Here is a 12,318-nt window from a genome sequence, read left to right as displayed (position 1 = left end):
GACCTTCCAACCAGAGTTGGTTTCACAATTTGGGAGGAGCAGGTAAGAGACCCCCCCATGAAGAGGGTGAGCTGCAATGCGGCAGGAGAAGGGGGAATCACCAAAATTCAGATCAAGGAAACTTACGTGAGTGGAGCCCTTCTGTCCATGGAAGGCAGATCTCGGATTCAACCCATGGTGTTTATGTAATGGTTGTTTTATCTGCTGCCGCTAATTCTATTCTGTTGTTATAGCTGATTTAATACTCTACAATTTGAGTATATTGTTGTTTATCGCTTATGTTGCAAGTCGCCTCGGGAGGGTGATATCCTGAAAGGCAGCTAAAAACCTATTAAATAAATACAATACTAAATAAATAACAGTCTATGTGTAGCCTTTTGTTGGAAGAACTGGTCCAGCTTTTTCTGTTCTCTTCAGTGCCCCTTTTGGCCTCAGGTTTTTGGCAACTGCACCTGCTGGCCACCCTCTGGAGCCAAACATCCACCTGACATCTCTGCCGCCACCTCGAATCTACTCAGATGTCCAGTGTATCCAAATGAGTTGTTTGGGTGTATCCAAATGAGTGCAAGACTCAAATCATCTGGTAAGATCTGATAGGTAGAAATGCCTGGGAATGAATGGGTCTGAGGGTGCTTCCAGACAGACTGCTCCTAGCACTAACAATGGGAAGGCATTGTGTAGCTATCACAAACACATCCTCTGTCCTCTTTCCATCCCAAATGATCATGGTGACCAAGAAAATGCAGCAGTTATAGACTTTATTAGTTCTTGTTACAGCACAGGACCATTTAAATCAGTAGCTGCAGGATCAGTATCTCCTGTCACAACTGTAGTAAGTAGTTCCATGATAGGGCACAGAGTCTCTGGAGCAATAACGTAAGTGGCGGCAGTGTCCTGGATAAAAGGTCACTGAGTGAGGTAAGTCACTGCAGGACCAGGATAGATGCTCTCAGGGCAATACAGGTAAGTATCTGCAGGAGCAGGTTGAAGGTCTACAGCGCAGCTGTGGGTCTAGAGTGAATGACCATAGAGCAGTAGCGTAGGATCTGTGTACATGCTTACATAATGATGCTTCATGTTGATAAGCAGTTGCAGAGTCAGGATGACTCTGAGCTTACTGGGGAACTGTCTTTTCTCATCCACCTTTTCCTGTGGGCTGCCGCCTGCACTAGTGGGCTTCCCTGTGTTTCCTAACAGCCACTCCTCTGCTTTACGATACTGGCCTTCAAGGAGGCCCGGCTGCTCTTATCCCCCCTAAACCCTTCTTTACCTTCTGTTTTTTGTTCCTTCCAGATGCTCTTTTCTGCCACTCCCCTTTCCTCCTTCCCTGAAGGTCTAGTCTTCAGGCTGTTATCCAGTCTTTCTGCCCCACCACCTCCTCCTCTTCCCTCAGAGTCCTGGACCCATTTAAAGAGCCCCTGCTCTGATTCCCCTTTCTTCTGTTTAACCAGCCCTGGCTGTGGTGGGCTGCTGCTGCTAGGCAAGAAGGAATATCTAGGGGATTGTACAGTGACCCCTGATGACTCCTCACAGTAGCTATTCTCTTCCATCCCCTTTAATAGATTTTCTGTGGTAAGAAAAAAGATGGAAGAAACATTGTGAAAAGATGGGAGGGTTATGAGAGGAAGCTGACTGTGTCTGTCCCAATCCACCCCATAAAATTCTGTGAATGAGGCACAGTGAAAGCCCGAGAGGGGCCATGGCTCAATGGTAGAGACCCCACTTTGCATGCAGAAGATCCCAGCTTCCATCCCCAGCTTCTCAAGGAAGGGCAAGGAATGAATCCTGCCTGACAACACTGGGTTGGGTGGACCCAGGGTCTGACTCAGTATAAGGCAGCTTCCTACATTCCTGTGATGCATCGCCAGGCCTTTCTGTGCACAGCAGTTGTGCCAGCACTGAGCTGCATCAGACTCGATTTAGCATTTTGGTCTGAAGGTTCTGATCATTTCACTCTTCCAGGTTTGTGGCAGGAGAGCAATTGCCTTTCGAGTCATGTGGTCTGTTCCCAGGGTGTCATCTGAAAATCAGGACCAAGACATAGAATCTGATGTTGTTGTTTCTGGGGGAACCGTGAGCACTGGGGGAGCTTCACCAGCTCTCAGTCAGCCTCTGCAACTACCAGGTTAAGGAGCCTGCTAAAGTGTGAATCAGCTGATATTATCTCTCCACTGAAGTGTGGTGTTCAAGTAAACAAACACCTCAGACATCATAAGCAAATGTGAATCAGACAAGATAGATCACTATCTCTGGGCCCCTAAAGATTGATTATAAGGGGCTTTCCCTCTAGCCATAGTTACCTAAGGATTAGTTAAGAACATAAGAAATAGCCTTGCTAGAACAGACCAAAGGTCCACCTAGTCCAGCATTCTGTTTTCAGCAGCACTAAAAAAATATGCGTCTGTAGGCTCAGAAGCAGAGGGTAAGGGAACAGTCTCCTCTCCCTTTTGCTGGCCTCCAGCATCTGTTAATCAGGGATACAAGTAGGACCTGCAACAAAATGTTGCAGTGTATCTTCATTCCCTAAGAGGAGTGTTCCTAGGGCCGACCTACACTTACAGTTTTTTACGCTTCCAAAGAGCTTTCATCCCCCATCTTTCACACTACGCAGTACTCGCCTCGTATCAGAAACGGAATTCCCCACTTCTGCTTTACCGCTTTCAGCACCCTGATATTCCAGTATTTCCCATAAATGTGCTGTTGTTACCACATTCGTTACTATATATAGTCGTGGTCCCCTCCCATGCCTGTCCATATACGGCGGTGTTCGTATTTTCTTTTTGTCCAGTCACAGCTCTCAACGGCGCCCTTTCGTCTTCCGGCTACTGATAGTGTCGCTTCGTCATCAGTCCGTGTTCTAGCACACACCTTTAGCCTTCCCGTACCCCGTCCCTTAGTTTTTTCTTTTGCTTTTGGAGATTATCTTCGAAGAATCGGAGTTTAGAGGGTTTCACTATAGCTTCCCTGTCTTCCGCGATCCAACGGTAAGTGCATTCACCCACCTTCCCCCTTTCTCAGTGTCTAGTGTAATGGTGCTGTGTATTCCCACTCCCCCCTTCTGCTGCTCTCCCCATGACACAACCGCTTCCCCCTAATGCACCCCCCCCTTTATCTGCAAACTCTCTTCCTCACGCGGCTGTCTTCCCTGCTGTCTGGGCATTTCAAGGCTGGGAGCAGCTCACGTTGCAGCGGCGTGCAGAAAGTGTTTTGGGGGAGACTTCCTCGATGTATTGTGCAAGGTGGCCGCAGGTCCTAAAATAATTTCTCCAGGTATTGTGCACAGTAATTTCCCACTCAGCGCACGTTGTGTGTTTGCCCCTGGGTCCGCACGATACTTGTCCCTGGAGCCATGGTATTCACTGAGGTCGACCTTGCTGGGTAGCACGGACAAAACCACAGCAACGGCTATCGTTGTCCACTTGGGGTGTTGCCCGAGTGATTGGTCCCCCTTCTGAATAGCATTCCCCAACGATGATGATCGTTGTCGCGGCGTGTCTCCTGTCACCCTGCACGTTGAGGCATGCCTGTGGTTGGCAAAAGAATGGAAGTGAACAGGGGGGACTTGCATTCTGATGCTTCTGCGCGGAATTGCTTTTCAGGATTCAAAGGACACGGCCCACATCGGGACACACAATGCCTGGGGGTGGTGTTTGATCTGGCGCGTGAATCACGGTAGGTCACACAGCTTTACCTTCCTCTGCCAACGCTGCAAAGCCGTGCTGTGTCCGTGTTGTGTGATCCACTCTGGAGGCGCGACGCTCAATGCAAGTTCTGTGCACCACCTCGAGAGCCTACTGCTGCTAATACGGAGGGCCGGGCACCACCAAGGAACACATTCAGACACACAGCTGAGAGATGCGGGATCCTGCCCCCCACCCTCTCTGGATCCCGGTGTGGCTCGGGCAAGGGCACTGCTTCCGGCAGGGGTGCATTGTGAGGACAAAAGAGACTGTAGCGTCAAACAACCATGTAGTCCGCTCCCTCTTCTGAGATTTGCTGTGGTGTCCTCTTTTCTTGATCCGGCTCTTCAGATACTGACTGTTGCGGGACCCTCTACGGTAGATCCCATAATTGCAACCCAACATTGCACCCGTTTTGGTCCAGGGAAGAGCAGGTGGATAGACCTGTTCTGTCCTCTTCTCCCATCAACACCAATCCAAAATGGCATCTACTAGCAAGGGAAGAGGGGTGTCATGGAGGCGCGTGGAGATAGAGGACTTGCTGGACATTTGGGGGGAGCAGAAAATCCAAGAACAGATGCAGAGCAGCCACAGGAACTTGGACTTCTTTGAGGAGATTTCAAGAGAGATGACTGCATGGGGCCACCAGCATAGCACCATAGAGTGCAGTTCCAAGACCAAGTCCATGTGCCAGGACTACAGGAGGGTGGTGAACCACAACTCCAGGTCAGGCAACAATGCAGTGACCTGCCCGTATTACGTGCAGCTACACGGGATTCTTCGGGGGGACGCTACTATTTGTCCGAAGCATGTATCTGGAAGTTTGCAGATTACTCGGGGCACCTTGTGTGCCGAGTCTTCGGATCGCGAGCCTCTGGAAGCGCATTCTTTGGAGCCATCAGGAGCAGCGGCAGAAGACAGGGAGCATGTTCCCATGGAGCGGTGTGATGTTGGTGGGTGTTATGGACCGGGTTTGTATCCCTAAAGCTGGACACTGTGCGTTGGATGTCCTTGTCGCGCATCAGTACATACCCTTGCTGCAAGTGACCCTGGAATAGCCCTACAAGTAGAACTGCGCCACCTATACTTGTGGGTCGTGTTGTCTCCAACCCTAACAAAGAACTGCCCTGTTATTTCCCAGTAATGCCAGGCGGCGTTGGGGAGATGGATTGGGGGCGTGTGGGGAGCAGCGCAGCAACCACATTGATGGGTCTCTGTTTCCTTCCCTGCCTACGTGACAAAGAACACAGGAGCTAACACGCTTCTCCCATTTCACAGGACATGACAGCATGGTGCAGGAAGGAAAATGGGCCTCCCAAGAACAGGACATGGACCCGCCCGAAGAAGGGAGTGGTGAGTAGCAACACACAACCTTGTACTTTGGACCAGAACTCTTTGAGTCACCGGCCTGAGTGCAGTGGCCACTCCATGTTCTTCTTCTCACTGGGCTAGTTCCAAGCAGAAAACTCAGTGGGTTCCCCCATCCGCCCCCCGCGTATACGCTATTGCGCTTCACATTGTAACGTGACTCCCCAAGTCTAACATTGAAATGGGTTGTCTTCCAACACACTTCCCGGTCCGTTTTGGTGTCACCATTCCCCCCATGTTTCCCCAGGGCAAACAGTGCTACCACTCTGCCATTTTCAATTTAGGGAGGGATTCCGCCACACACACACTCAAGATTGCTATTCTGGGGCTGATTGGAACTGTAATACGGTTGATCTCTGCAATCGCATTTCAGGTAGGGAGCCATGCGCGAGCGATCAGAGAGCAACTGGGAGCGCTCGCAACAAGCTGGAGGACACAGGTAAGCAAGGGGATGCATGCACTTCCATGGGCTGCTGCCCTGTAGAAGACATTTTCCAGCCTCTGGGCCACAGGTGTGCTGGCTGGGGGCCCCACCATTGTTTCGACACCCACCCCTCTCCTTTTGGATCTCAAGAAGATTTCCTCATGGCCACTGCAGGAGGCAAATTCGACTCTGCCTTTTCCACTGTATCAGAAGGGAATAATCACACCATTCCCTGAGAACAGGGAATGAATGATATATGCCCACACAGCCAAGCTGAGGGAATGAGCATCCCGGGGACCAGGCGCTATAATTCACCACTAGCATCTATTCACTGACCCTCGAACGTGGCCGTAGTTTGAGCTGGGGCTGCAGCAGACGAATGCCCCCAATGCAAGTATGTTGAGAGGGGCGCTTTCCCAGTAATTTCTGTCCGTGGCTCTTTTTTTCTGGTTGCCGCCACAGGCAATACTGCAACACACACTTAAACCATTTCTAATTTCTCTAACAGAGCATCTAGTAACCAACAGACAGGCCACCTTATCCCCTGCTACACGCCTGTCACTGATCAGAAATAGCAAGACTCATAGAGCAGCCAACGACATTGCTGAACGCATCATGCATCATGCTACAGAGAACGATCGTGTCCTCGCAGTCATGGAAAGAGATGTGGAGGTGTTTAGGGAGTATGTGAGAAGATCCGTTCTAGATGATGAGGTGGCAAGCAGGGATAGGAGGGCACTCGTCAGCTCCACAGATGCCCATGCCGTGATTCTCAGAGCCATGCTCGATAAAATGCCCAAGTACAACTCCGGGCAAAGCATGGTGCACCGTGGGAGGGAGGAAACCTGGCATAGACATATCCAAAAGCACCCAGAGTACATCCCGCGCAGACAAATCCCTACATGCTCCGAGTCCAGGCCACCTCGACAAAGCCTACACCTCCATGACGTGGCGACTCCAGGCACATCATCACAGGAGTGCCCGGAGCCTATGTCCCCCATAACCTCAACACCCAAGTGTCCTGGGAGTGGTCGGATCAGGCCTGTGCGGCTGCACAAACACCCACATCAATTCTCCCCATGAGCGAGGGTCCTGGAATGTTTTCAGCTTCCCCTCGGTGGGCGGGACAATGCCTAGAATTGCCCTGGCAGTGCTCAACCTAAAAAGCCCTGTTAATGGTTCTCCGCAGTGTTGTCTTTGTTCAATGTTAATTTCCTATTGTTTGAAATGGTGTGTTTTCCGATCAAGGAAGTTCCCAGGACATCCCCTACCTGGAAGTGCTGTGAATTGGAAGCTGGATGGCAGATGACCCTGTGTAGCTTGGAGTGGTTCGCCAGAGAGGTGACTGCGCGTACAGAACCCACCTCTATCACTGTTGAAGAACAAGTGTAATCTTTTCTCTACCATGTTCCAAGTGATTAAAATAGTGAGTTTTTCCAGAAAGAAAACACATCTCGCCCCATGGGATAAAAAAAGCAGGACATGACACAGGTGGGATTCTTAGAAAATTGATTTAAGTGCTATTGAAAATTTTTTTTACAGAAAAAACACCCTTAATGCTTCCCCTCCCCTCCTCCGAGCTTCCTCCCCACAACTCCTCTTTGCAAGACATGCCTCCTTCTCCAGGCGGGAAATGCGCCTCTCCATCTTGCTCACTGCAAATAAAGGAGAAATCCCTACTTTAGCCACCCTGTCCATACATCGGCACATTACCCGCCCCCAAAATCTTCCGCAAAAAATACCCACTTCCGCACTTCACCGTGCCCTCCAAGCGGAGCATGGCCCCGAGAACAGAGGTGGTGGACAGCTCATGCCCCGCCGCATCCGTGCTTGTCCCCGGAATGGCCGCCCCAGGATGGCTGGGAGTGTGCTGCCCTGCTGTGCCCAGCATCAATGCCCCTGTGGTCGCAGAAGGTAAACCAAGATCAACCAGGTTGTTCAGTTTGGCTCATGTGGAGGGTGGGGAGGGTTGACTGCGGGCTGTTGCTTGGCATTACTTTGGGCCTGGGGGAAATGGGAACCATTGTAAGGAATGGCAACAGGAGAGTTGCGGCATGGGGCTGGCAGTCCAAGTTGCTGGTGAAGTTGGTGGGCTATCCCCTTGGGCTGTCACACCGTGGAGCTCTTGGATAAGGGTGTACGGTGTCATTTGAAATTTCAAGGGGCCAAACTCACGGGGCTAGCCCAGGGTGGCTGTCGCCTCAAAAGCGATATCTAGCATCAAAGGACATCCCCAGAAAGAGAGTCATAGAAGCTGGCTACAGTCTTACCCGCATGCTTCCTTGCAGAGGCATGCCCAGCGGAGACCTCCGCTGGGGCACCATGGCCTCCATCCCCTGGTCTGCCTCCACCACTGGAAGACGAGGGCTCCGCTCCGGCGGGAGCAGAGGAACTGCCGGCTTGCTGGCCCTCCATCACTCTTTGTATGGCTGGAAGGAAGAGGTTGGCAGTAAATATTTCACCTGTTTCCCAGGGTGGTGGATGCATCCTCTTACGTGACACACTGTCCAGGTCGCGTTTCCACCTGTGGCGTGATACGCCAAGCCCCATTCATGCTGTGATCCCACCAGCAAGAAAACCTGGGCATGGCTACCCACCATAGCGGTGTTCTATGTTGTGGGATGGACTCAACTTTGGGAGGGCCAAGTACTCACATGGCGCATTTCTATGGCACAGAGTAGGACATTGGTCCGCCTCACTGAAAAATAAACCATTGAGAGGGCTGCTCTGGGTTTGTGTCACTCATCACACATCAACACTGCAGGGTCTGTCCAGTTCTTGCCTGGCTGTCCCAGAGCAAAGAGCAGACGCTACATGTCTCGTTGAGTGGTCCAGTCACAGTGGAAGTTGGCGGGGGAACAGTTGTGAAGGGGAGCGAGCGGCGCCACCAACACACCCCTGGGAAGGCTACAGTGCAAAACATGGGCAAAGGGGGCCGAAAAACACTCTGCCCTGAAAGACGCTGGCCCTTGTTTTATCCCAGGAAACTTTCCCCTGCAGTAGGCTAGCACCCACCCTTTTTCTTGAAATGGCAGGTGTTGCACATCCACCCGTGTCACAACCGAGACAGGCTAACCCACGAATTTTCTGCCAGCGCAAGTACCCACGGCTGACCTGCGCTGCGCTACTCCATCCAGCTAGGCTGGCCTGCATGGACCCACAGCTCATGCAGCAGCCTGTAGTGGGGCAGTTCTGCTCCTGGGGGGTGGGGGTCCAGAGCCTCGAAGAACCTGGCCTTTAAGGCCTTGAACTTGGTTCTTGCCTGCAGGGGGGAGCAAGGGAATCCCACCTGTGAGAGTCCCCTCGCCACCGCCCTGTAGACCGCCTTGTTGCTCTTTGTGGAGCTGCGCATAACGCGCACTGCGCAGCGGCCCTGCAGGAGCAGCTGCAGCATGAGCTCCACCTCGCTGTCCTGCCAATAGGCTAGCCTGCGCGACGCCATGTTTTTTGACACCCGAATGACACCGGGGGATTTCTCCAGACACCATAGAGTACTTTGCTGCTGTGGTTTTGGCGCAGCACCACCCGTCAATGAAGCTTCAAATAAACAATTCTTCGAAGATCTGGAAAGAGAAGGGGGTGGGAAGGCTGCATCCTGCGGGTGCCACCAAAAGAAGCTTGGAGACAGCATTCTTGGTCTTTAAACATTTTTAATCAGAGTAACAACAACGCCACAAAATAGCTGCAAGCAATGTAGAGCGAGCAGAAAAGACAGTACAAATGGAATCAACAACTCCGCCCCCCCACGAACTTGCACCTAGAGGCTTCCAAGACATGTCCCCTCATCACAGTCGTCCCCTCTTCTCCCACATGTACTCGCAAAGCGCCCTCCAAACTTCCTCCCCCTGTTCCTTATGCAGATTATCGGCATTGACGTAGGGAAGCCCCAATGTGTCCAACACAACACGGTTATAGTCCCCCGACGCATCTGTCAAAGCCTCTCCATTTGTCTCACAGATATTTTGTAGGATGACACACGTAGAAATCACTGAGGGAACGTTTTCCTCAGCCACCTCCAGTCATCCAGAGAGACATCTCCACCTGCTTTTCAGCCTACCAAAAGCATGCTCCACCACATTTCTGGCTCTGCTGAGGTGGTGGCTGAAGTGAGCCTCCTGTGGCGAGAGGTTTCCTCCAAAGGGCTTCATCAGCCAACGTCGCATGGGGTGAGCTCTGTCGGCAAGTATCAGCGGGGGAATTAGCACACCGCCAACTCTCCATGTCGGGTTTCCCGGGACAAATGCTTCAGCATCCATGGCCTCACAGAGCACGGAGTTCCGAAACATGGAGTTCCATGGGGTTCCACAGGGCTCTATTTTATCCCCCATGCTGTTTAACATCTACATGAAATAAAATCTACATGAAATAAATAAATAAATAAATAAAATACATGAAACCACTGGGGGAGGTTATCCGGAGGTGTGGGCTGAGGTGCCATCAATATGCAGATGACACCCAGCTCTACCTCTCTTTTACATCAAAACCAGGTGAGGCAGTGACTGTCCTGAATCAGTGCCTGGGCACGGTAATGGACTGGATGAGGGCTAATAAACTGAAACTCAATCCAGACAAGACGGAGGTACTGTTAGTGGGTGGTTCGTCTGCCCGGCTTGGTGATATTCAACCTGGTCTGGAGGGGGTTGCACTCCCCCTAAAGGATCAGGTTCGTAGTTTGGGGGTGCTCTTGGATCCAGAACTGTCACTTGAGGCACAGGTGAACTCAGTGGCACGGAGCACTTTTTATCAGCTTAGGCTGGTATACCAACTACGCCCTGATCTGGACAGAGATAGCCTTGCTACAGTTATCCATGCTCTGATAACTTCTCGTCTGGATTACTGCAATGTGTTATACGTGGGGCTGCCTTTGAAAACGGTCCGGAAACTTCAGCTAGTCCAAAATAGGGCAGCAAGATTGTTAACAGGGACTGGCCTGCGAGCTCATATTACGCCAGTACTTTTCCAGCTGCACTGGCTGCCAGTCCATTTCCGGGCCCGATTCAAAGTGCTGGTGTTAACATTCAAAGCCCTTAATGACTTGGGGCCAGGTTACCTGAAGGATCGCCTCCTCCCATATGTGCCTGCCCGGACCTTAAGATCATCAGCAGCAGCCCTTCTCCGTGAGACCCTGCCAAAGGAAGTGAGGCTGGCGGCTACTAGGAGGAGGGCTTTTTCTGCTGTGGCACCCCGGCTCTGGAATGAGCTCCCTAGTGAGGTTCGCCTGGCGCCTACATTGTATTCCTTTCGGCGCCAGGTGAAGACCTTTTTATTTTCCCAGGCATTTTAGCATTCTAAATTTTTATCTTTGCTGTTTTAAATCTGTATTTTAAACTCTTGCACTGCTGCTAGGTTTTATTGTGGTTGTATTGTTATATTGTGGTTTTAATGTTCTGTATATTTTAAATTGTTTTATTGTGTGTTGTTTGGATTTAATTTTTGTGAACCGCCCAGAGAGCTTCGGCTATTGGGTGGTATAGAAATGAAATAAATAAATAGACATGTAGGCATCGTGATTTCTCCCGCTCCATCCGATTTCTACATTGATGAAATGTCCAGCATGGTCCGTCGTGCCTTGTAGAAGCATGGAGTAGTACTGCTTCCTATTAATAAATTCGCCACCCTGTCTGATCGGGGAGACTATGGACAAATGTGTCCTGTCGCAAGCCACGAACGCTCCAGGGAACCCTAGGGCGGAGAAGCCAAGCATTGCCTGGAAAGAGAGGGGAAAGCCTAGTTAGTAAGAAGCAGCAAAAGGATGCCTGTCTGTTGCCAAGCAAATGATGCATCCTGCTTGTAGCCCCATCTCCATGAACACTTGCCCGGACAAGCCCCGTCACCCACAAAGCACCCCGCAACACGTTCCATGGTTGCATCCTGCAACCCAGGATGCACGAAAACATACGCATACACACACCCAGGAGGACAATCGTCACCGTTCGTGTATTACTATTTGTAAAATTCTCCACAGAGCATATTGTGGTTGCCGCATGGGCAGAAAGCCGACTTCCACACAGTTTTACTCAACGGAGCATTGCTTCTTCAAAGATTCGAATCTTCAAAGATGCTCCCTCGTCCCCCAAAAGCCGCGCCCCACCCGCACGACCTGCACTCACCGTGTCCATGTCGCCATTCGAATGGGTCACCATTCTCCGTAGTAAAACATGTTCCAGAGCAAGGCAGACCTCCACAAAAATTTCTGCAACCGTGGATTTCCCAACGCCGAACTGCTCTGCCGCAGTCTTGTACAAGAAGGGATTGGCGAGCTTTCAAATTGCGATGGCCACCCTCTTCTCCCCTGGGATCGCTGCACGCATTTGGGTTGAACATCTCCTCAATAATGGGGACACCTTGGCCACAACTTGAAAAAAGCTGCGACGAGACATCCTGAAGTGCTGGATCCATCTTTCGTCATTCCAGACCTTCAGAACAAGCCTCTCCCACCAGTCCTGCCTGCTTGGCCGTACCCAGTACCTCTGGAAAACCCTCAGGATGGGGAGAAAATGCATGATCTGCATGAGGGTGACCATGTTTTGTTGCATCCATGAAGCCATGTTCAGACGGCGCTGACGGTACCATCGCAGTATCTGGACCCGAGACCTCCTGCACTGGGATGCCAGCTGGTCAAGAGCAATCAGTGCCTTAAGAGCGCACATGAGGGCATTTGCAGAGACAGAAAGCAGCCAATAATACGTGGGCATTTCTCAAGGCATGACTTCTAGCAGAATTGTGATCCAAAGAAGGATACAATGTGTCCAGAAAGAGTGTGCAAATTATCAAAATCTATCAGAAGTGACGCAGGCGTGGTGGGGTTTCCCTTGACCGACCGCAGAAAAACACAGAGGGAGGGGG

At 51.2% G+C, this 12,318-nt stretch overlaps 1 protein-coding gene across 1 annotated transcript in view; it reads left to right on the top strand.

The window, feature by feature from the left end:
* The first annotated feature begins 486 nt into the window (after window positions 1–486).
* The window catches only part of LOC146352701 (uncharacterized), a 28,633-nt gene continuing 16,801 nt past the window's right edge, over window positions 487–12,318 (top strand). Inside the window, exons 1-5 of the mRNA XM_084829680.1 lie at window positions 487–583; window positions 4,959–5,033; window positions 5,422–5,487; window positions 5,981–6,144; window positions 6,721–6,813. Of these exons, the coding sequence (XP_084685806.1) occupies window positions 559–583; window positions 4,959–5,033; window positions 5,422–5,487; window positions 5,981–6,144; window positions 6,721–6,813 (423 nt within the window). The 5' untranslated portion in view covers window positions 487–558. The remainder of the gene's footprint in view (window positions 584–4,958; window positions 5,034–5,421; window positions 5,488–5,980; window positions 6,145–6,720; window positions 6,814–12,318) is intronic.

Source organism: Heloderma suspectum, chromosome 2 (genome assembly GCF_057233095.1).
Source record: "Heloderma suspectum isolate Gila_16-S chromosome 2, 16-S_ref, whole genome shotgun sequence".
Classification (NCBI taxonomy): domain Eukaryota; kingdom Metazoa; phylum Chordata; class Lepidosauria; order Squamata; family Helodermatidae; genus Heloderma; species Heloderma suspectum.
Note: the sequence above shows the minus strand (reverse complement) of the source record. Positions and strands in the feature narration are given on the sequence as shown.